The sequence below is a fragment of the Ranitomeya variabilis genome, chromosome 1 (genome assembly GCF_051348905.1).
Source record: "Ranitomeya variabilis isolate aRanVar5 chromosome 1, aRanVar5.hap1, whole genome shotgun sequence".
NCBI lineage: Eukaryota > Metazoa > Chordata > Amphibia > Anura > Dendrobatidae > Ranitomeya > Ranitomeya variabilis.
Window position 1 is genome coordinate 608,406,009 of NC_135232.1, and position 24,890 is coordinate 608,430,898.

General features: G+C 49.8%; 4 protein-coding genes across 5 annotated transcripts in view; 2 read left to right on the plus strand and 2 right to left on the minus strand.

The window, feature by feature from the left end:
• Window positions 1–1,901, plus strand: part of PCP4L1 (Purkinje cell protein 4 like 1) — a 97,275-nt gene extending 95,374 nt beyond the window's left edge. Inside the window, exon 4 of the mRNA XM_077260537.1 lies at window positions 981–1,901. Within this exon, the coding sequence (XP_077116652.1) occupies window positions 981–1,117 (137 nt within the window). The 3' untranslated portion in view covers window positions 1,118–1,901. The remainder of the gene's footprint in view (window positions 1–980) is intronic.
• A 119-nt stretch (window positions 1,902–2,020) lies between these two features.
• On the minus strand, window positions 2,021–9,667 carry MPZ (myelin protein zero). Its single transcript, XM_077260529.1, has 6 exons — window positions 9,515–9,667; window positions 8,329–8,495; window positions 8,027–8,240; window positions 7,814–7,949; window positions 7,648–7,705; window positions 2,021–4,137 (listed from the first exon to the last, which is right to left on the minus strand). Exons 1-6 carry the CDS (start codon window positions 9,570–9,572, stop codon window positions 4,048–4,050), a joined length of 723 nt encoding a protein of 240 aa, XP_077116644.1. The 5' UTR covers window positions 9,573–9,667; the 3' UTR covers window positions 2,021–4,047.
• Window positions 9,668–11,104: 1,437 nt separating this feature from the next.
• On the plus strand, window positions 11,105–17,483 carry SDHC (succinate dehydrogenase complex subunit C). 2 transcript variants are annotated; one of them, XM_077260533.1, is made up of 6 exons: window positions 11,105–11,198; window positions 15,174–15,230; window positions 15,332–15,433; window positions 16,184–16,245; window positions 16,356–16,519; window positions 16,697–17,483. In XM_077260533.1, exons 1-6 carry the CDS (start codon window positions 11,179–11,181, stop codon window positions 16,799–16,801), a joined length of 510 nt encoding a protein of 169 aa, XP_077116648.1. In that variant the 5' UTR covers window positions 11,105–11,178; the 3' UTR covers window positions 16,802–17,483. The 2 variants fall into 2 exon arrangements, with proteins under 2 accessions (XP_077116648.1, XP_077116647.1); XM_077260532.1 differs by lacking the exon at window positions 11,105–11,198 and adding an exon at window positions 11,239–11,260.
• On the minus strand, window positions 15,329–24,888 carry CFAP126 (cilia and flagella associated protein 126). Its single transcript, XM_077260534.1, has 6 exons — window positions 24,808–24,888; window positions 21,112–21,174; window positions 20,951–21,031; window positions 20,653–20,829; window positions 17,978–18,463; window positions 15,329–17,651 (listed from the first exon to the last, which is right to left on the minus strand). Exons 1-5 carry the CDS (start codon window positions 24,886–24,888, stop codon window positions 18,308–18,310), a joined length of 558 nt encoding a protein of 185 aa, XP_077116649.1. The 3' UTR covers window positions 15,329–17,651; window positions 17,978–18,307.
• Window positions 24,889–24,890: the final 2 nt, after the last annotated feature.

The window sequence follows — 24,890 nt, forward strand, 5'->3', positions numbered from 1 at the left end:
GAGCAGTATTATAGTAGTTATATTCTTGTACATAGGGGCAGTATTATAGTAGTTATATTCTTGTATATAGGAGTATTATAGTAGTTATATTCTTGTACACGGGCAGTATTATAGTAGTTATATTCTTGTATATAGGGGCAGTATTATAGTAGTTATATTCTTGTACATAGGGGCAGTATTATAGTAGTTATATTCTTGTATATAGGGGCAATATTATAGTAGTTATATTCTTGTACAATAGGGGCAGTATTATAGTAGTTATATTCTTGTACATAGGGGGCAGTATTATAGTAGTTATATTCTTGTACATAGAGGGCAGTATTATAGTAGTTATATTCTTGTACATAGGGGCAGTATTATAGTAGTTATATTCTTGTACATAGAGGGCAGTATTATAGTAGTTATATTCTTGTACATAGGAGCAGTATCATAGTACTTATATTCTTGTACATAGGAGCAGTATTATAGTAGTTATATTCTTGTACATAGGAGCAGTATTATAGTAGTTATATTCTTGTACATAGGGGCAGTATTATAGTAGTTATATTCTTGTATATAGGAGTATTATAGTAGTTATATTCTTGTACACGGGCAGTATTATAGTAGTTATATTCTTGTATATAGGGGCAGTATTATAGTAGTTATATTCTTGTACATAGGGGCAGTATTTTAGTAGTTATATTCTTGTACATAGGGGCAATATTATAGTAGTTATATTCTTGTACATAGGGGGCAGTATTATAGTAGTTATATTCTTGTACATAGGGGCAGTATTATAGTAGTTATATTCTTGTACATAGGGGCAGTATTATAGTAGTTATATTCTTGTACATAGGGGCAGTATTATAGTAGTTATATTCTTGTACATAGGGGGCAGTATTATAGTAGTTATATTCTTGTACATAGGGGCAGTATTATAGTAGTTATATTCTTGTACATAGGGGGCAGTATTACTATTATCTGATGTGTCTTCTCGGCAGACAAAGCTGGAAACTCAGAGAAGGTGGAGGAGGAAATAGACATTGATCTGAATGCTCCGGAAACAGAAAAAGCGGCGCTGGCTATTCAGAACAAATTTCGCCGTTTTCAGAAGAGGAAGCAAGACCCGAGCCCATGATTACATCACCGCTGTCCTCTTGTGTTGATTCTACACTTCCTTCTATAATGAACATGCCAGACAAAAAGTGGGGCATCATATCTACAGCCCCACAACACTACCCACCCTTCCCTCACCCTTAATTTATTATGAATGCTTAAGACGGTGGCCACTGCAACCCTCGGACGGACCATCTGGTGGCCACCGTGTACATACACTCCACGGTATAGTCAGTCCAATAGACGAGAGACTTTTATACGATGTAAGAAGATGATGACTTTATGGCAGCGCTGTCATGGCAGCTGTGGTCTTGTGTTGAGGCATGTGTTCTGGGGTCCTCCCCTTATATCTAGGCATGTTCCCCGTATCTTAAACTGCACTTGTCATCTGAAATCACCAAGGACTCACTAGACCAATAATCAGAGACACTCAAAAATATGCATCATATTTATTAATGTATTTGCCATTTTCGGGCCCTAGGAATGGGGGTTATTCCTTTCGTATGGCACCCAGTTCTTATCCTGATGTGCGGAGACCCCGAGTGTTGACTGCAGGAAAGTGCAGCAGCTGCTCTGGCTCTGACTGTCTGGTCACTATTAAGTGCCCCTGACTTGGTGTATTATTGTTAGAACTCAGCTGCCATCTGGTGGCCGTTCTTCAGAATGCACCTGCAGTAAATTTCCCATCGTTGAGCAAGAGTTCGCCCCATAATCTCCCCCTCTCACACCTCCAGACCCAACTGTGGGTTCTCACATTTTTGGAATCTTTTAGCATGTTTAATTAATAAAATTATTTAAAACTAAAAGTTCTGTTTGTTTGTTTGTTTGTTTTTTTTAATTAGCAACATCCTGTAATGGTGTAACACTGCAGGGTAAACCAGAGGAGCGAGGGTCTGTAGGATAGTAATGAAGTAATGAGACAAGCTGATTTTCGGGGTGTGAGTTTATTAATGGTCCTGATGCCAGTGGTTTGTACAGGGGTCACATATTTACATACATATACACACACATCGGACGTTGCTATGGATGGTTCGGATTGGGGAGCATTGTTGGCGACAACAGTGTTTGCAGTGCAGCCATATTGGAAGTCCCAGGATGCTTTGCTGCTGCCGGAGACCCCAGTGACCTCGGTGATTGTCAAGTCTGGTCTGTCCGCTATGAATAGGCTTTGATCATTACACATCAGCAATGCAGAAAATTCAGGAAAAAAAAGTCATAAAAAATAACAATGTAAATCCGGTTAACTCTCAGTCACGAGGGGCTGAACATAGAAACGATGATTTCACCAAAATATGGAAACAGGAAACGTCATTCTGGATCAGTTTCCAGCACAGCACCATGAACGATGGAAGACGAGACGAGAATATCCTGATAGTGACGCTACGCGGAGACCTGCAGGGAACTCAAGAAGGCCGGAGGAATCGGGATAGGGGGCTAATGAGCAACGCTGGGCGGATAGTCTGATAATTACAGTAGAGGTATCACACTGGGGTGTAAAGAAAAACATGCTGGGCTTATAGTCTGATATTTACGGTATAAGTATTACTCTGTCAGGTACAATGGAGTATAATAAAGCATAGTGGCCCTATATTCTGATATATATGGTATAACTATTACACTGTCAGACTGGAGTATAACAAAGGCTAGTGGCCCTATTTTCTAATATTTATGTTCTAAGTATGACACTGTCAGGAGTAAGGACGTGTAATAAAGCATACTGGCACTACATTCTGATATTTACGCTGCAAGTATTACACTGACGTAATAAAGTATAATTGTCCTATATTCTAGTATTTACAGTAACAGGGTGGGGCTATATATGAGCACCCAATCAGAGGCTCCCAGAGTGATTCTGGTGATATATTCTGTCATTTACGGTATCAGGGAAAGCTTTATATTCTAGGATTTACGGGATATAAAGTTAGATCTAGGTGTCCTGGCCTAGATGGAAGTCTTGGAGTTAGTCTCATTCTGGGTTTTCTATTCTAATTTATACGGTAAGTATTGGCGCTTTCTGGGGGTTGAGAAGCGATGCTGCTCTTACATTTGGAGACTTACAGTATGTAATTTAGAGCGTGTGGTGTTATCACCCTATCATCACTTTAAACACATTAGAGCCTATATTCTGGGATTTACGGTACCGGTTATTAACACCTTCTATTGACCCCAGTGGATGCTGCAGTTGGCCTGTGCAGCACCTTAGGGGTTAGCAGAAGCCATTAAAGCTTTAACAACCACTGTTTGGCCACGAAGGGGTTAAAGCTGTAGAAATATTGCCCTGGAGAGAGGCAGAGAGGGCGATACTTGTACACGAGCCACAAGGCCACAGCAGGCGGCTGGAGATCGTGGTCAGATCAGGCATCATAAAGTGTTACCTGATTGGCCAAGATCTCAGGCCCCTCCCATTAGGAGCCAAAAATCCCAGATCTGGGTGATTACCACAATTTTTATGGCTGGCCCATCCTCCAGGGTGACCTGGTAGGGTAGAGATTGCATTGCATCGCATTGCAGCCACCCCTAAGGTGATAGACAGCGCCCCCGCTGGTCTGGAGGAGTCCTAATTTGATTCTTGGTTTCTCAGAAAGTTCTTGCTAGTTTCCCGCAGGGAAAGCTATGATACGGATCACACATACAGGTTATTATAAGGCATTAGCCGTGGCAGGAGGCCAGTGGGGACCCAGGGGAAGGTTTGGGGGTATGACCCCATGATACGCCTTCTCGCCCGGGTCCCCGCCGGCCTCCGCTAGATTAAGGGTGTTTCTCTGAGTCACTTTTGATTAAATTCTTGAGGGCGTTTTTGAGGCTGTTCTTACTGGGAGACTTTACCGCGGCTCGGCGGGGCTGGTCCCCGTCCTCGTCCCCCCGCAGCTCCATCTCGATGGTATAGATCACCTTGGAGCTGCGGGGGGACTCTGTATCTGCCTTATTTGTACCTTCCCTGCCTGCTAATTGCTATTTCTTGCGGGAGTCGCCCAGCCCTTTGGGTTTCTTGTCGCTGGATTTGAAGCTCCTGCTTTGGTCGAGCATGGAGAGAAGTGGTGTCTGGAAAAGCAAGGAAGAAAGGGTTAAATAGTGCCTTGTACTCCAGTCACATCCAAAGCTGCACTCACATACCTGCTATTAGACCTATTAATGTGCAGGAACTCACAGCTCACTACTGCCACCTGCTGGTATAGTGTCTCTAATACACTACAAACTGGAGTATAATAATATCAATATATCCAAAATTAAATAGCTGTTAGACACTTCCAATAATGGACATCAAAAAATGTCTGTGGGTGGCATAGTTGCCCCTAGACAAGAAGAGATTCCAACCAAAAATAAATAAAAATTAGTAATGAGCGAATATTCTCGTTACTCGAGATTTCTCGAGCACGCTCGGGGGTCCTCCAAGTATTTTTTAGTGCTCAGGGATTTAGTTTTTCTTGCCGCAGCTGAATGATTTACATCTGTTAGCCAGCATAAGTACATGTGGGGATTCCCTAGCAACCAGGCAACCCTCACATGTACTTATGCTGGCTAACAGATGTAAATCATTCAGCTGCGGCAAGAAAAACTAAATCTCCGAGCACTAAAAAATACTCAGAGGACCCCCGAGCATGCTCGAGAAATCTCGAGTACCGAGTATATTCGCTCATCACTAATAAAAATCAATATTTATTAATGTATAATTAAAATAAATAGATAAAACAGACAGGGCTAAAAAACATCCAGATATGGAGGGAGAGGCACAGAAAAAATATCGGTGTACCAGAGTGGATTAAATATAAACCAATAAATCCCTGAAGAATTACTGAAAAATTAATATGAACTTATAGACCATGCAACAACTCTATGCCACTAGTACAAAATCAACGTATTGTCCCTGTGGAGGACAGTAATCAAAATGCAGTGATTAATATAATACTAAGGTACAGTATATAGTCACATAATACAAGCTGTCTGGCAAGTGATGCACCATGAACCATGATAGCTGATGCATCAATGTCAATATATTAATGTACCACAGTATCTACTGTATCAATCCTGTAATCACCAGCAAATATGCTCAAATAGATCAAAACATGAAACGTCCATTACCTCAAAGTGGCAAATGTAGCTGGCCAGTAGCAGTAGAGTATACTCTATGAGGGGGGCTGCATTATACTGTGTGTGGAGGGCTGCAGAATACTCTATGAGGGGGGTTGCAGTATACTCTGTGTGCGGGGATGCGGTATACTCTATTAGGGGGGCTGCATTATACTCTGAGGGGACTGCATTACACTGTGTGTGTGTGTGTAGGGGGGCTGCAGTATACTCTGTGTGTGGGGCTGCAGTATACTCTATGAGGGGGGTTGCAGTATACTCTATGAGAGGTGTTGCAGTATACTCTATGAGGAAGGCTGCATTATACTCTGAGGGGACTGCATTATACTGTGTGTGTGGGGGGCTGCAGTATACTCTGTGTGTGGGGCTGCAGTATACCCTGAAGGGGGCTGCATTATACTCTGAGGGGAGTGCATTACACTGTGTGTGTGTGTGTGGGGGGGGGGGCTGCAGTATACTCTGTGTGTGGTGCTGCAGTATACTCTATGAGGGGGGCGGCAGTATACCCTGAGCGGGGCTGCATTATACTCTGAGAGGACTGCATTACACAGTGTGTGTGTGTGGGGGGGGCTGCAGTATACTCTGTGTGTGGTGCTGCAGTATTCTCTATGAGGAGTGTTGCAGTATACACTATGAGGGGTGTTGCAGTATACTCTATGAGGGGGCTGCATTATGCTGTGTGTGTGGGGGCTGCAGTATACTCTATGAGGGGGCTTCAGTATACTCTATGAGAGGTGTTGCAGTACACTCTGAGGGGGGCTGCAGTATACCCTGAGGGGGGCTGCATTACTCTGTGTGTGGGGGGGCAGTAGTATACTCTGTGTGTGGTGCTGCAGTAAACTCTATGAGGGGGGTTGCAATATACTGTGTGTGGGGCTGCAGTATACTCTATGAGGGGGCTGCAATATACTCTGAGGGATGTTGCAGTATACCTTATGAGGGGGGCTGCAGTATACCCTGAGGGGGGCTGCATTATACTCTGAGGGGACTGCATTATACTGTGTGTGTGGGGAGCTGAAGTATACTCTATTAGGGGGGGTTGCAGTATACTCTATGAGGGGAGCTGCAGTATACTCTGAGGGGAGTGCATTGTACTGTGTGTGTTGGGAGCTCAAGTATACTCTGTGTGTGGGGCTGCAGTATACTATATTGGGGGGTTGCAGTATACTCTATGAGGAGGCTGCAGTATACTCTGAGGGGGCTGCAGTATACTCTGAGGGGGACTGCATTATACTCTGAGGGGACTGCATTATACTGTGTGTGTGGGGGCTGCAGTATACTCTGTGTGAGGCTGCAGTATACTCTATGAGGGGGTGCAGTATATTCTATGAGGGGGGCTGCAGTATACCCTGAGGGGGCTGCATTATACTGTGTGTGGGGGGGCTGCAGTATACTCTGAGGGGGGTGCAGTATACCCTGAGGGGACTGCATTATACTGTGCTGGGGGGGCAGCAGTACACTCTGTGTGCGGGGCTGCAGTATTCTCTATGAGGGGGGCTGCAGTATACCCTAAGGGGGGCTGCATTATACTGTGTGTGTGGGGGCTGCAGTATTCTCTATGAGGGGAGCTGCAGTATACTCTGAGGGGGTTGCAGTATACTCTATTAGGGGGCTGTAGTATTCTCTATGAGGGGGGCTGCAATATACTCTGAGGGGGTTGCAGTATACTCAATGAGGGGGGTTGTAATATACTCTATGAGGGGGCTGCAGTATATTCTGAGGGGGCCTGCATTATACTGTGTGTGTGGTGCTGCAGTATTCTCTAATAGGGGGGCTGCAGTATACTCTGAGGGGGTCTGCATTATACTCTATCAAGGACCATGAGGAGTGCATTATACTGTGTGTGTGTGAGGTTGCAGAATTCTCTATGAGGGGGACTTCAATACACTCTGGGGGTGGGCTGCAGCATACTGTGAAGGGGGTTGCATTATACTGTATCGAGGACTATCTGTCCCCATCATTCTTTCTCAACCGGTGTAAAGAAACTTGGGAACAGGCGTCTAACAACTTCAATGTCGTCTATCATGCTCGTTTAACAGCCTGAACTCTGCTCCTGTAAATACAGCTGAAATGTTTGTGTGATGTGGAATATGCAAGCATTTGGGGCCCCACTTTAAACTTTTGCCCAGGGCCCCACTTTCTCTAAAACCGGCCCTGGGTGTTACTGGAGTATTAGATGTTATACAGCTCTGGATGTGACTGGAGTAGAAGATATGACATGTATATGGACGCGTGTAGCATACAGTACTTGCAGCTTTGGCTGTGACTGGAGTGCTACAATATAATGCAGCTCTGTGTGCGACTGCAGTATAACATATGTTGTGTATGTGTTACAGCTCTGGGTGTGACTGGAGTAGGAGATATAACATGTATATGGATTTGTCTAGCATATAGAACTTGCAGCTTGTGACTGGAGTTTACAGGGCATCACGCCTGACACTGGGGCACCGCTGGCCTCCCACTCACCTGTCTGCTGCCTTTTGAGCCTCTGGTTAATTTGTGAAGTTTTCCTCTTTCTAGGGCACTGTAAAGAAAACATGGCAGTTGTCAGTAAGAGGAGACAGAGAGAGGTGACAGCCTGGCCCTCACTCAGTGCCCGCCTGGCCCTCACTCAGTGCCCGCCTGCACCCACCTGAGCTGGCGCTGCACCCGGATCTGCCTCCGCAGCCAGCAGTAACGTATGAGGTATGCCAGGAGCGCCACAATGATCACCAGCCCCAGGGCGGCTCCAATAATGATGCCGAGCACCATGCCAGCGCGGACGGGTCCTGGGGGGAGGATGGTAGTGTTAGTGCCATGTGGGCCCACCTGTGCCCGTGCCTCGGGGGCAGGGTCGGTTCCTCACCTTTGTCGTAGACCAGCAGGTGCACAAAGGACGACTTCCCCACTACGTCCGGTGGGTTCTTCACATCGCAGGTGAAGGTCCCGTTGTCGCCATATTCCAGGTTGTGGACCACGATGGAGCCATCCTTGCTCCGGGGGTAGCCCACCCACTCGATTCGATCCTTAAAGATGCCCGTGTCGTCTATGTGCGCCTGTCCCTTGGAGTAGTGAAATATCTGCAGGAGACAAAGACCAGGTGTCCATGTTGGATTTAAAGAAACAGAATGCAGGGTGCTGCTGTTCCCTGTTATCAGCCAGTCTTACCGAGTACGTGCTTCTGCTGTTGTCAGGCTGGTAGTGCCAGGTGACGGAGATGTCGTCTGAGATCCATTCACTGGACCAGAACGTGCAGGACAGGTGGACCTGCGAGCCGACCGTGCCGTGTACCTCGCGGGCTGTATAAACCTCAATGGCCAGGGCCGGGGGCAGCGCTGCGGGCAAAGAAGATGTCAGAGCAGCAGAGACCCCAGGGAGCAGAGGTGCAGCAGCCTTCAGGGAGAGCAGACACAGGGCCCAAATGTTTTCCTAAATTTCCACAAACGTCTACCCGACATCAGATATAAACTTTTTTTTATCACAATAACACAAATTTGATAGAAATTTTCATATTTTAAAAACAATCAACAACAAAAAAAAACAACAAAGAACAGAGTTCTATTTGTAAATATTCTTTATGAGTTCCCAAGTCTTAAAGTGACGGCGCACACAGGCATTACTGGACCAAAAGGAGACTGTCAGCAAGCAGGCAAGCCGCTCTGTCCTGGATGGTCTTAGGTCTGGGAACTGCACCGCTCCCATTCGCTGGACCCTCCGGAGGACGAGGGACCTCACAAAGCACCCAGTGTGCAGGTTCACATTCCGCCCAATGCACAGCCATATTAGGCTATGTTCACACGGTGCGGTTTTTGCTGCGGATCCGCATCCTTTTTCCATGCAGGTTACAGTACAATGTAACCCAATGGAAAACAAAACCCGCTGTGCCGACGATCCTTTTTTCCACAGGAAAATCCGCGCGGATTTGCCTGCAGAAAAAAGAAGTACCATGTCAATTCTTTCTGCAGATTCCGCTGCGGGTTTCCAACAGCACCAATAGGAAACTGCAGTTGGAAACCCGCAGTGGAATCCGCAGTAGAAAAAGGACACAAATCCGCGGTGAAAAGCACCGCGGTTTTCACTGCGGATTTTCCAAAAAAGGACATGAAAAATCCGCAGAGAAAAAAGGATCGTGTGAACGTAGCCTCAGCATCTGTCAGAAGCAGCTAGCCTACCTGCTGACGGTTTCCAGACAGCTTTCTATACACCTCCCAGATACCAAACATCTCGCCATAAATACGCAGCTGTGACCGCAGACGATTACATCTACGCCAAACATACGACAGAACGGCTACGGATACGTCTCACCGTGGTCACCGGCCCACTGTTCATTATGTGACTAGGAGCGAGGACTTACTCAGAGCGGAGAGCACTACAAGGCCCAGCAGGCAGCGGGAGGAGGTCAGCGATTCCATTGGTCGTCCAGTAGTGGGAGAGTCATAGGAGAAGCCCAGAAACCCTGAGATCCCTGTGGCTGTGGAGTCCGGGAGGGACAGCGGGATCCTGCCTTAAAAACCCCAAAGGGGAGGAAGGGAAATCTTCTCCCCCGCAGACGACCAATCACAGGAGGGGGGAGAGGAGCGAACAATGGAGACTGAGAGCGGGCACCAGGGGGCAGCGAGGGGCAAAGAGACCACCAGGGATAGAAAGACTGTATCTCATCCTACCATGTGTATCTAATCCATCATGTCAAACTGCTCTGGTGTATCTAATCCGTCAGGTGTGATACTGCCCTGGTGTACCTAATCCATCATGTGTTATACTGTCCTGGTGTATCTAATCCATCATGTGTGACACTGTCCTGGTGTACCTAATCCATCAGGTGTGACACTGTCCTGGTGTATCTAATCCATCAGGTGTGATACTGTCCTGGTGTACCTAATCCATCAGGTGTGACACTGTCCTGGTGTATCTAATCCATCATGTGTTATACTGTCCTGGTGTATCTAATCCATCCGGTGTGATACTGTCCTGGTGTATCTAATCCATCATGTGTGATACTGTCCTGGTGTAACTAATCCATCAGGTGTGATACTGTAATGGTGTATCTAATCCATCATGTGTGATATCATCCTGGTGTATCTAATCCATCATGTGTTATACTGTCCTGGTGTATCTAATCTATCATGTGTTATACTGCCCTGGTGTATCTAATCCATCAGGTGTGATACTGCCCTGGTGTATCTAATCCATCAGGTGTGATACTGTAATGGTGTATCTAATCCATCATGTGTGATACTACCCTAGTGTATCTAATCAATCATGTGTGATATTGTCCTGATGTATCTAATCCATCATGTGTGATACTGCCGTGGTGTATCTAATCAACCAGGTATGATACTGTCCTGGTGTATCTAATTCATAAGGAGAAACTGTCCTGGTGTATCTAATCCAGCATGTTTTATACTATCCTGGTGTATCTAACTCATCATCTGATATTGTCCAGGTGTAGCTAATCCATCAGGTGTGATTTTGCCCTGGCGCATCTAATCCATCATGTGTGATACCATGCTGGTATATCTGATCCATCATGTGTGATACTGTCCTGGTGGATCTAATGTATCAGGTGTGATACTGCACTGGTGTATCTAATCCATCATGTTTGATGCTGTCCTGATGTATCTAATCCATCATGTGTGATACCGTCCTGATGTATCTAATCCATCACGTGTGATGCTGCCCTGGTGTATCTAATCCATCACGTGTGATGCTGCCCTGGTGTATCTAATCCATCACGTGTGATACTGTCCTGGTGGATCTAATGTATCAGGTGTGATACTGCCCTGGTGTATCTAATCCATCATGTTTGATACTGTCATGCCGTATGTATCTAATCCTGCACTACTATACATCCCGGTTGATGCAAGTGGTTGCCATGGTTACAGACTTACACACGACTCCTTTCTCCAGTAGATCCGCCCTCCAGTCTGAGACCACGCCTTCCTCAGGATTCGGCCAATGACAGCGCGGCAGGCGACACTAATGCGCGCGTGTCCAGGGCGATGACATCACTGAGACAAGATGGCGGCGCTGTTATTGAGGTGACTTTAGTGGGTGATATCGGGGGTCGGTACTGTGGGGGAGGGGGCTGCAATGCTCGGAGGTAAGGGGCCAGTAGTGTTGAGGGGATCACCTGCGTGTGCACTAGGCTTCGAGGGGCAAAGGTTAAAGTTGACGTGCTCGGGGCTCACCCTGTGGTACCTGGGGATGTAGTGCCCCGATTATTAGACAAACATGGGAGGGATGTGTGTGGGAGGAAGGGGGTTCAAACCACTTAAAGGGGTTCTCCACCATTATCCTTCCACATGGAGAGGCTGCGGACGGCACTGCTCCCGTATATATGGAGGGGCTCCCCGGTGTGAGGACGGCACTGCTCCCGTATATATGGAGGGGCTCCCCGGTGTGAGGACGGCACTGCTCCCGTATATATGGAGGGGCTCCCCGGTGTGAGGACGGCACTGCTCCCGTATATATGGAGGGGCTCCCCGGTGTGAGGACGGCACTGCTCCCGTATATATGGAGGGGCTCCCCGGTGTGAGGACGGCACTGCTCCCGTATATATGGAGGGGCTCCCCGGTGTGAGGACGGCACTGCTCCCGTATATATGGAGGGGCTCCCTGGTGTGCGGATGGCACTGCTCCCGTATATATGGAGGGGCTCCCCGGGGTGCGGATGGCACTGCTCCCGTATATATGGAGGGGCTCCCCGGGGTGAGGACGGCACTGCTCCCGTATATATGGAGGGGCTCCCCGGGGTGCGGATGGCACTGCTCCCGTATATATGGAGGGGCTCCCCGGGGTGCGGATGGCACTGCTCCCGTATATATGGAGGGGCTCCCCGGTGTGAGGACGGCACTGCTCCCGTATATATGGAGGGGCTCCCCGGTGTGAGGACGGCACTGCTCCCGTATATATGGAGGGGCTCCCCGGTGTGAGGACGGCACTGCTCCCGTATATATGGAGGGGCTCCCTGGTGTGCGGATGGCACTGCTCCCGTATATATGGAGGGGCTCCCCGGGGTGCGGATGGCACTGCTCCCGTATATATGGAGGGGCTCCCCGGGGTGAGGACGGCACTGCTCCCGTATATATGGAGGGGCTCCCCGGGGTGCGGATGGCACTGCTCCCGTATATATGGAGGGGCTCCCCGGGGTGCGGATGGCACTGCTCCCGTATATATGGAGGGGCTCCCCGGTGTGAGGACGGCACTGCTCCCGTATATATGGAGGGGCTCCCCGGTGTGAGGACGGCACTGCTCCCGTATATATGGAGGGGCTCCCTGGTGTGCGGATGGCACTGCTCCCGTATATATGGAGGGGCTCCCCGGGGTGCGGATGGCACTGCTCCCGTATATATGGAGGGGCTCCCCGGGGTGAGGACGGCACTGCTCCCGTATATATGGAGGGGCTCCCCGGGGTGCGGATGGCACTGCTCCCGTATATATGGAGGGGCTCCCCGGTGTGAGGACGGCACTGCTCCCGTATATATGGAGGGGCTCCCCGGTGTGAGGACGGCACTGCTCCCGTATATATGGAGGGGCTCCCCGGGGTGAGGACGGCACTGCTCCCGTATATATGGAGGGGCTCCCCGGGGTGCGGATGGCACTGCTCCCGTATATATGGAGGGGCTCCCCGGGGTGAGGACGGCACTGCTCCCGTATATATGGAGGGGCTCCCCGGTGTGCGGACGGCACTGCTCCCGTATATATGGAGGGGCTCCCCGGTGTGAGGACGGCACTGCTCCCGTATATATGGAGGGGCTCCCTGGTGTGCGGATGGCACTGCTCCCGTATATATGGAGGGGCTCCCCGGGGTGCGGATGGCACTGCTCCCGTATATATGGAGGGGCTCCCCGGGGTGAGGACGGCACTGCTCCCGTATATATGGAGGGGCTCCCCGGGGTGCGGATGGCACTGCTCCCGTATATATGGAGGGGCTCCCCGGGGTGCGGATGGCACTGCTCCCGTATATATGGAGGGGCTCCCCGGTGTGAGGACGGCACTGCTCCCGTATATATGGAGGGGCTCCCCGGTGTGAGGACGGCACTGCTCCCGTATATATGGAGGGGCTCCCTGGTGTGCGGATGGCACTGCTCCCGTATATATGGAGGGGCTCCCCGGGGTGCGGATGGCACTGCTCCCGTATATATGGAGGGGCTCCCCGGGGTGAGGACGGCACTGCTCCCGTATATATGGAGGGGCTCCCCGGGGTGCGGATGGCACTGCTCCCGTATATATGGAGGGGCTCCCCGGTGTGAGGACGGCACTGCTCCCGTATATATGGAGGGGCTCCCCGGTGTGAGGACGGCACTGCTCCCGTATATATGGAGGGGCTCCCCGGGGTGAGGACGGCACTGCTCCCGTATATATGGAGGGGCTCCCCGGGGTGCGGATGGCACTGCTCCCGTATATATGGAGGGGCTCCCCGGGGTGAGGACGGCACTGCTCCCGTATATATGGAGGGGCTCCCCGGTGTGCGGACGGCACTGCTCCCGTATATATGGAGGGGCTCCCCGGTGTGAGGATGGCACTGCTCCCGTATATATGGAGGGGCTCCCCGGTGTGAGGACGGCACTGCTCCCGTATATATGGAGGGGCTCCCCGGTGTGAGGACGGCACTGCTCCCGTATATATGGAGGGGCTCCCCGGTGTGAGGACGGCACTGCTCCCGTATATATGGAGGGGCTCCCCGGTGTGAGGACGGCACTGCTCCCGTATATATGGAGGGGCTCCCCGGGGTGAGGACGGCACTGCTCCCGTATATATGGAGGGGCTCCCCGGGGTGCGGATGGCACTGCTCCCGTATATATGGAGGGGCTCCCCGGTGTGAGGACGGCACTGCTCCCGTATATATGGAGGGGCTCCCCGGTGTGCGGACGGCACTGCTCCCGTATATATGGAGGGGCTCCCCGGTGTGCGGACGGCACTGCTCCCGTATATATGGAGGGGCTCCCCGGTGTGAGGACGGCACTGCTCCCGTATATATGGAGGGGCTCCCCGGGGTGAGGACGGCACTGCTCCCGTATATATGGAGGGGCTCCCCGGGGTGCGGATGGCACTGCTCCCGTATATATGGAGGGGCTCCCCGGTGTGAGGACGGCACTGCTCCCGTATATATGGAGGGGCTCCCCGGTGTGAGGACGGCACTGCTCCCGTATATATGGAGGGGCTCCCCGGTGTGCGGACGGCACTGCTCCCGTATATATGGAGGGGCTCCCCGGTGTGCGGACGGCACTGCTCCCGTATATATGGAGGGGCTCCCCGGGGTGCGGATGGCACTGCTCCCGTATATATGGAGGGGCTCCCCGGTGTGCGGACGGCACTGCTCCCGTATATATGGAGGGGCTCCCCGGTGTGCGGACGGCACTGCTCCCGTATATATGGAGGGGCTCCCCGGGGTGCGGACGGCACTGCTCCCGTATATATGGAGGGGCTCCCCGGTGTGAGGACGGCACTGCTCCCGTATATATGGAGGGGCTCCCCGGTGTGAGGACGGCACTGCTCCCGTATATATGGAGGGGCTCCCCGGTGTGAGGACGGCACTGCTCCCGTATATATGGAGGGGCTCCCCGGTGTGCGGACGGCACTGCTCCCGTATATATGGAGGGGCTCCCCGGTGTGCGGACGGCACTGCTTCCGTATATATGGAGGGGCTCCCTGGTGTGCGGATGGCACTGCTCCCGTATATATGGAGGGGCTCCCCGGTGTGAGGACGGCACTGCTCCCGTATATATGGAGGGGCTCCCCGGTGTGAGGACGGCACTGCTCCCGTATATATGGAGGGGCTCCCCGGTGTGAGGACTGCACTGCTCCCGTATATATGGAGGGGCTCCCCGGGGTGAGGACGGCACTGCTCCTGTATATATGGAGGGGCTCCCCGGTGTGTGTGGACGGCACTGCTCCTGTATATATGGAGAGGCTCCCCTAGGTGCCGACACATTTTTCATGCCCCCAAATTGTGACATCATCTAGTCACTACTAGATGCCCTGTGTAACCCAGACTTCTGCTTCCTCCATCAGACACAGCGCGTGGCGATGCCTGAGCTCCCCGCTCCGCCCAGGCCTATGCCTCCGAAAGTAAGTGTCCCCCTTTGTGGATGATCGCCGTCCTGTGACACAACACTAAAATACTGATTTAAAGGGGTCTTCCTCGTGTTTTTTTTTTTTTTTTTTTCCAGCACTGTTCCAATGGGGACGTCGGCCAAGCAAGAGATGGATCGCTTCTGGGACAAGAATGTCCGGCTGAGCCGCCCTGTGTCGCCCCACATCTCAATCTATAAGTAAGACATATTGCCACCTGCACAGCCCGCTCCGCCAGGACCCAGCAGCAGACATTCCTCGGCGGCACTAGGTGGGCATCACCGTGCCTTGTGCCAGGGAAAGTTGTCCCTTCAGCAAGTGCCGGGCCGGCGGCTGCATTGTTCTTCCGCCCTCTCGCATACCGGCTCCATGAATGACCCTGCTATGTGAGACGAGGGGTGAGGATGGCAGCGGCTCCCCCTCACAGCATTCCTGACACAATCCCCACTGGAGAATGTGCCATCGCTGCCCCCCACCCACCGCCGCCAGCATCACTCGCAATTTATATCTACAGCTTTGGTTAATTTTGGATCCAGATTTTTATTTTTTTTTTAATTTTTTTTTTTCCCCCCATCATGACCCTAAAGTAAACTGGCCTTTACTAAAAGCCCACCCGAATCCCAGCCATGTACATAATGTTTGTTCTGTCCACTGTTGGACAACTGCATGAAGAGCAATTTCCCGTGACATGGGAGCTCCCATGATACACTGCACAGCAGATGATGTAGTGTGTACAGTGCTTCCTGATCCTGAGGGTTGACAAGAAAGCAGTAAATGAGTGCAGCTCAGTATGTGACTATATCCCCGTAATATACACCGTACTGCAGGGGGCAGCTGTGAGATGGAAGCTAACCGGAAATCGGCAGAATTGTGAGCGCCGCTCTGGATGTGACTGGAGCTCAGGACCTGATATTCCTCTGTACTGACCACTGGCTCTTTTCTCTTCACAGATGGTCTTTACCCATGATGATGTCCATCACGCACAGAGGAACGGGGATCGCCTTGAGTGCTGGTGAGTGCCGGAGATTGGGTGGTGGCCATAATTGTTCTGTATTATACCATGTGTACAGAGGGGGGCACCACAAACCTCTCTGCCTTATATAATCGCCCTGTCCTTCTCAGGTGTGTCGCTGTTCGGCCTGGCCGCCCTGGTTCTCCCTGGAGATTACGCCTCATACCTGGACCTCATCAAGTCTCTGAGCCTCGGCCCAGCGCTCATCTACTCTGCCAAGTTTGCCATTGCTTTCCCTGTCATGTATCACACGTGGAACGGCATCCGCCACCTGGTGAGTGTCGGTATTGGCCTAGATGCTTCGTGCTCTAGTCACAGCCAAAGCTTTATCTACTCGTCTTGTTATTCTCCCATCTCCAGAGCAGAGGGAAGAAATAACGATGCAGCTTTGGATGTAACTGGAGTAGAGGGGATCAGTGTCCCGGCAATGACCTTCTCCTTTTTTACACAGGCCTGGGACCTCGGCAAAGGTTTTAAGATCCCTGAGGTGTACCAGACAGGCTACATCGTGCTGGCGCTCACCCTCCTGTCTGCGGCGGGCGTTGCTTCCCTGTGATCAAAAGAATCCTTCACTGCTTCTAATTGGGATTTCTGGGGTCTTATCCAATGGCCCCTATGTCAATATTCCTCTCTGCCATAAGCCCCTCCAAAGACACAGGTGACCCTCTGTTGGCTATTAAAGGGAAATGTCTCGAAACCAAGGATTGTCTCTCTGACCCATTCTGCATGAGCGGAGTCCACGCCCATCACCCGGACACACAAAGGACCCCATTGTCCTGGTTTATTGTGGGAAGGGAATTAAAACTCCACAATTCGCGTAGGAAGCAAGGAAAGGACAATTGTAAGACCGAGGGATGGCGACACGGATCTTAGTAACACAAGGTTATGTATTTAAGGGGATTGGTTACGTCCCACTCATCGTTAGACCAGGCTATACCCCTTGTAATACAGTTATGTTCTGGGTTTACTGGGGACATTCCCATTGTGGAAAGTGAATTATTTGGCCTGGTAGAGCCCTGGCAGTATACTTTCAGCTTCACATGTAGAGGCTACCAAAGTGGATCATTCCCCTTTAACCCCAGCTATTACATAGAAGGGAATACGTTTCCTCACTATTAGGTGAAATAATTCATATAGCTCTTCACTTTAAGGGAATCACGTCACCCCCATTTCTATGCCTGAAAGGTGAGAAAATGAAAATTTTCTTTTGAATCAATAAAATATATTGTGTAAGAGAAGTGTCTGTCGTCCTCCTCGCAGACCCCCCTCTATGATCTCCGGCCGCCGCAGACACATGAGGCATTGTCCGCAGGAATGATCATGTCTCTGAAGAATGTAGAGGGGGTGGTGCGGCCCCCTTAGTGCTGGACACAGAGACTGTGGTTCTGACCATTATTAAAGGGAACCTGTCACCTGAATTTGGCGGGACCAGTTTTGGGTCATATGGGCGGGGTTTTCGGGTGTTTGATTCACCCTTTCCTTACCCGCTGGCTGCATGCTGGCCGCAATATTGGATTGAAGTTCATTCTCTGTCCTCCGGAGTACACGCCTGCGCAAGGCAATATTGGCTTGCGCTGGCGTGTACTCCGGAGGACAGAGAATGAACTTCAATCCAATATTGCGGCCAGCATGCAGCCAGCGGGTAAGGAAAGGGTGAATCAAACACCCGAAAACCCCGCCCATATGACCCAAAACTGGTCCCGCCAAATTCAGGTGACAGGTTCCCTTTAACCCAGTGCTGGAGGGAACTCCTCACTGTGACCACCAGGTGGCATTTCACACACAGATCAACGCCCTCTTGGGGTAATATGTGAGTGATGTGTCACATACTGAGGCCGCCTCCATTTAACTAATACCTGGGGTAGCTGAGATACAGGCCGCTGTTTATTAAAGTCTCGTCACAGAGTGTGGGCTGCAATCACTCCCTGTATCTTGGTTTCTTAGGGTCCGGTGTGACCGGGGTGGTCACTCTCTCTTCATACGTTATGTGTAAATTATAATGAAATATGACAGGCGGTTCTCAGGTTTAATGAGGATTCACAATGGCAGCTTGGTCACATCCTCAATCGTCCCCTGGACTCATGGGGGCCTCATGATGACTGCCTCTGCCGTCATTGGGTCTGGCACAGGGCTGTCGCGTCCCTTTCTGGGGGGTGCTCCTCTGAATGAGACCAGCATGGCTGCTGCAGATCTTCATCTTTTTTTCTGTGTGAGGAACCTGTTGGTCCAAGCAAGAGAGTTCCTAAAGTGATCAGGTGCCCATCTTAAAAGGACAGTGTTACAATTGCAGACCTGAGGCAGCATCTATTCCATCAAATACAAGAACCTTCTAGACTTTATGCATGACCCTAGAAAGACTATTGGACTCTCCAGCTGATGTGACATTACAAATCCCGGCAGATAATAATCTCTTATATAGCGCCAATGTATTCCGCAGCGCTTTACAGTTTAACAGTTTGGAACGCAAGAGTCATAAGTAACAATGATAACAATAGTACAATAATTAAAGCAAAATAAGACGACCCTGCTCGTGAGAGCTTACAGTCTACAATGAGGTGGGGGAGATACAAAGTACAGGTGTGTATTTACAATGATGGTCCAGCCATCTTCAGGGGGTGGCGGATGGATGGGGATAGTGAATGGGCGACATACACTAAGGCTATGTGCACACATTGCGGATTGGTGTGCGGATTTTTCCGCATTGTTTTTGCTAAATCCGCAGGTAAACTGCACTGCAGATTTATCGCGGTTTTTGTGCGGATTCCACCTGCGGTTTTACACCTGTGGATTCCTATTGAGGAGCAGGTGTAAACCGTTGCTGAATCTGCACAAAGAATTGACATGCTGCGGAAAAAACACTGCTGCGTTTCCGCGTATTTTTTTTCTGCAGCATGTGCACTGCAGATTTTGTTTTCCATAGGCTTACATGGTACTGTACAACACATGGAAAACAGCTGCGGATCCGCAGCGTCAAAACCGCTGCGGATCCGCAGCAAAATCTGCAACGTGTGCACATAGCCTTACACATAAAATGACTTTGATTAGGGAACGTGATAGGCTGCTATGTTTTGAGGGCGCCTAAAACTATCCAAATTGTGAATGGTCCTAATTTCTTGGGGTAGAGCATTCCAGAGGATTAGCGCAGCATGGGAGAAGTCTTGGAGTCGGGAGTGGGAGGTACGGATTAGTGCAGAGGTTAGTCTGAAGTCATTTGCAGAGGTCGGTTAGGCCGATAGACAGAAATGAGGGAGGAGATGTAAGGGGGTGCTGCTCTCTGGAGAGCTTTGTGGGTGAGAACAAGTGCTTTGAATTGTATCCTGTAATGAATGGGCAGCCAGTGTAACGACTGGCGAAGAGCGGACGCGTCCGAGTAACGATTAGCTAGATAGACAACCCTGGCTGCTGCATTAAGGATAGACTGGAGAGGGGAAAGTCAACTAAGGGGGAGGCCAATTAATAGAGGGTTACAGTAATCCAGGCGGGAGTGGATCAGGGCGACAGTGAGGGTTTTTGTTGTCTCCATGGTGAGAAAAGGGCAGATTCTAGAGATGTTCTTTAGGTGTAAGCGGCATGAGCGGGCAAGAGATTGTATATGAGATGTGAAGGAGAGATCGTGGTCAAACATAACACCCAGACAGTGTGCCTGCTGACGGGGTGTTATTATGGTGCCACCCACGGAGAGGGAAATGTCAGATTTAGGGAGGTTAGTAGATAACAGGAGCAGAAGAAGTTCAGTTTTGGAGAGGTTGAGTTTCAGATAGAGAGCGGACAGGATGTCAGAGACTGCGGACAGAGTCACTGGTGTTCTGTAGTACAGCGGGGGTAAGGTCAGGGGATGACGTGTATAGTTGTGTGTCATAAGCATAAAGATGGTACTGAAAGCCAAATCTGCTGATGGTCTGTCCAATGGGGGCCATGTAGAGAGAGAAGAGAAGGGGGCCAAGGACTGAGCCCTGAGGTACCCCGCCAGTGAGAGGAAGAAGAGATGAAGTAGGGCCAGCGATCAGAACACTGAAGGAGCGGTCAGAAAGAGGAGGAGAACCAGGAGAGGAGTGTCCTTAATGCCTAGTGACTGGAGCCTAGAGAGTAGAAGAGGGTGGTCAACAGTGTCAAAAGCTGCAGAGAGTGGTCACCATTGCATTTTGCTGTCAGAAGGTCATTGGTCACTTTGATGAGTGCAGTTTCTGTCGAATGTAGGGGGCGGAAGCCGGACTGAAGGGTCTAGGAGGGAGTGAGTGGAGAGGTAACGGGTAAGGCGGGAGTAGACCAGGCGCTCCAAGAGTTTAGAGATGAAGGGGAGATTGGAGACCGGTGTGTAGTAATTTGTGCAGGATGGGTTGAGAGAGGGTTTCTTTATTAATGGAGTAATGATAGTGTTTGAAGGAGGAGGGGAAAATAGGTACACACCTTCCCAGTGACATCCGGTCTCAGTCCGTTACAGGCGCTAACCAGGTCGTCCGATCTCCTGATCCAATCGGTGAGACGTCTGGAGGCATCTGCGGAGCGGGAGGTGAGACTCACCTTAGCAGGGGGGATCTTGGTGGGCATATCCCAGGTGCCGATGAAGGTCCCCCATGGACTGATCTAAAGTTAAAAGAGATGGGGGAGACAAGTATAGTATGCTCGTCTTCTCCAACTACATCTGCTACTGGAGCTCCCCTGTAAGAAGATATATGTAATAGTATGAGGGATGACCAAAACTCACCTTTGACCTTGGGACCCCTGACAACAGGTGACCTCTGTCATTGGAGATAAACTGTGTGAAGCCATCTTGGAAAGCCGCTGCCTGGAACAAATGAGGATGATGAGAATATGTATACACTGACCAAACATGGGCCTCCAGAAGGGGCAAGATATGGACATTACCTCTTGGTGGGGGCGAGGGACGCTCCAGTTCTGCAAGCGGGTGGAAGAGAAGGCGCCATCATACTGTGAACGGGAAGAAAGAGATACTGGTGACCAGTCTGTAAACTAGTGAAGGTGCCCCCTCCTGTCTGTGTGTCAGATACCCCTTAAAGTGAACCTGTTGGCAGGATTTTGCTAAGTAAATTACATGCATTGTTATGTTGGCCCTGTTACACTGATAAAAATGATACCTGGGGTGAAGAAATCCATCTTGTGGTTCTTGTGTAATTCGTGTAGAAGTTTGCAGTTAATGATATGCTCGTGCTTCGGGGCCAGACTGTAGGCAGTCTTATCTTCCTGCTCTCAGCTAGAGAAACCAAGGAGAGACCTGTCCAGAGGCTGCCCTGAAGCACAAACAGTCTGTCTATGATGAGGACCATGTTTGTGCTTTGGTGTTGCCTGTGGGCAGGTCTCCCTTGTTTTCTCTGGCTTAGAGCAGAAAGATAAGACTCTGCCTACAGTCGTGCCCTGGTGTGTGGGCATCTCATTAACTGAAAACTTCTAACACTGATTACATAAGAACCACAAGATGGATTTCTTCGCCTCAGGTATCATTTTAATCAGTTTAACAACGCCAAGCAGACAATGCCTGCAGTTTTCTGAGCAAAATCTTGCTGACAAGTTCGCTTTAACCCTACCCCTTAGTCCTAAGGTGATGGACTCTACTACTCAGAAGCTGAAAGCAGTGGCATACTGCCTATGGGGACAGACCACGTGGCCACTATGGGCCCGTGAGTAGGGAAGGTGGGAGCAGTGCCAGCTGTAGCACCAGGCCCCCTGCCCAGCATTGTGCTTTCAACTGTATTGGCAACCTGGTTCTTGATGCTGATGAGAGGGAGCTTCAGCTGGCACTGCCTCTCACACCATTCCCCCTCTGTCTGAGCTCTGTGATGTCTCAGCGCAGAGGGCGCAATGACATCACTACAGCACGCCCTCTGTGCCAATCAGTGCAGAGTCAGAAGACGTGCTGCAGAGACGGACGCAACCGGGAGAGGTGAGTAATTATTTTTAATGTGGGGCCCATTATACTGTATGGAGGAATATATGGGGCCTATAATAATGTACAGAGGACTATATGGGACCTATGCTACTGTACGGAGGACTATATTGGCCCTATGTTACTGTATTGAGGACTATATGGGGCCCATAATATTGTATGGAGGACTATATGGGGCACATAATGCTATATTGAGAGTTACATGGGGCGTATCATTTATAGAGAACTATATGGGGCCTGTTATACTGTATGGAGCACTATGTGGGATCATTATACTATATGGAGCACTATGTAGGGCCCATTATACCATATGGAGCACTATGTGGGGCCATTACACTGTATTGAGTACTATATGGGACCATTATATGTGGAGCATTATGTGGTGCCCATTATACCGTGTGGAGCACTAGGTGGGCCCATTATACCACGTGGAGCACTATGTGGGGACCATTATACCGTATGGAGCACTAGGTGGGGACCATTACACCTTATGGAGCACTATGTGGGGACCATTATATCGTATGGAGCACTATGTGGGGACCATTATATCGTATGGAGCACTATGTGGGGTCATTATACTGTATGGAGCACTATGTGGGGCCATTATACAGTATGGAGCACTATGTGGGGCCATTATACAGTATGGAGCACTATGTGGGGCCATTATACTGTATGGAGCACTATGTGGGGTCATTATGCAGTATGGAGCACTATGTGGGGCCATTATACAGTATGGAGCACTATGTGGGGCCATTATACAGTATGGAGGACTATGTGGGGCCATTATACAGTATGGAGGACTATATGGGGCCATTATACAGTATGGAGGACTATGTGGGGCCATTATACAGTATGGAGAACTATGTGGGGCCATTATACTATAGCAGCACGGTGGCTCAGTGGATAGCACTGCAGCCTTGCAGCGCTGGGGTCCTGGGTTCTAATCCCACCTTGGACAACATCTGCAAAGAGTTTGTATGTTCTCCCCATGTTTGTGTGGGTTTCTGTCGGGTACTCCGCTTTCCTTCCACATTCCAAAGACATACTGATAGGGAATTTAGATTGTGAGCCCCAATGGGGACAACGATGATAATGTGTGCAAACGGTAAAGCGTTGCGGAATATGATAGTGCTATATAAAAATAAAGATTATCACTATATGGAGCACTATACTGGCCATTATACAGTATGGAGCACGATGTGGGGCCATTATACCCTATGGAGCACTATGTGGGGCCATTATACCCTATGGAGCACTATGTGGGGCCATTATACAGTATGGAGCACTATGTGGGGCCATTATACAGTATGGAGGACTATGTGGGGCCATTATACAGTATGAAGGACTATGTGGGGCCATTATACAGTATGAAGGACTATGTGGGGCCATTATGCAGTATGGAGCACTATGTGGGGCCATTATGCAGTATGGAGCACTATGTGGGACCATTATACAGTATGGATGACTATGTGGGGCCATTATACAGTATGGAGGACTATGTGGGGCCATTATACAGTATGGAGGACTATATGGGGCCATTATACAGTATGGAGGACTATGTGGGGCCATTATACAGTATGGAGAACTATGTGGGGCCATTATACTATAGCAGCACGGTGGCTCAGTGGATAGCACTGCAGCCTTGCAGCGCTGGGGTCCTGGGTTCTAATCCCACCTTGGACAACATCTGCAAAGAGTTTGTATGTTCTCCCCATGTTTGTGTGGGTTTCTGTCGGGTACTCCGCTTTCCTTCCACATTCCAAAGACATTCTGATAGGGAATTTAGATTGTGAGCCCCAATGGGGACAACGATGATAATGTGTGCAAACGGTAAAGCGTTGCGGAATATGTTAGCGCTATATAAAAATAAAGATTATTACTATATGGAGCACTATACTGGCCATTATACAGTATGGAGCACGATGTGGGGCCATTATACCATATGGAGCACTATGTGGGGCCATTATACCCTATGGAGCACTATGTGGGGCCATTATACAGTATGGAGCACTATGTGGGGCCATTATACAGTATGAAGGACTATGTGGGGCCATTATACAGTATGAAGGACTATGTGGGGCCATTATACAGTATGAAGGACTATGTGGGGCCATTATACAGTATGAAGGACTATGTGGGGCCATTATGCAGTATGGAGCACTATGTGGGGCCATTATGCAGTATGGAGCACTATGTGGGACCATTATGCAGTATGGATGACTATGTGGGGCCATTATACAGTATGGATGACTATGTGGGGCCATTATACAGTATGGATGACTATGTGGGGCCATTATACAGTATGGAGCACTATGTGGGGCCATTATACAGTATGGAGGACTATGTGGGGCCATTATACCGTATGGAGGACTATTTGGGGCCATTATACCGTATGGAGCACTATGTGGGGTCATTATACCGTATGGAGGGCTTTGTAGCATCATACTGTGTGTGTGTGAAGGAATCACAGTGGGGGTATCATACAGTGTTACATTGCCCCCATACTTTATGGGGGCAATGAAAGGGAAATCTACGTTTTTTAATAGGAGAAAAATTACTTTGCATGGCTATAAAGTTGTGAGCTATGCTCTTCTATAATCCTGCAGAATATTACGTTTTTGCTTTGGGGGAGGGGTGTAGTAATTATAACTTGTCGGTACCTGGTTGGCGCTGTACGCGGCGGCCATGATGCTCCTGTCTCCAGTCTGTGTACATCGGCGTCTCCTAGCAACTGTTACCATGA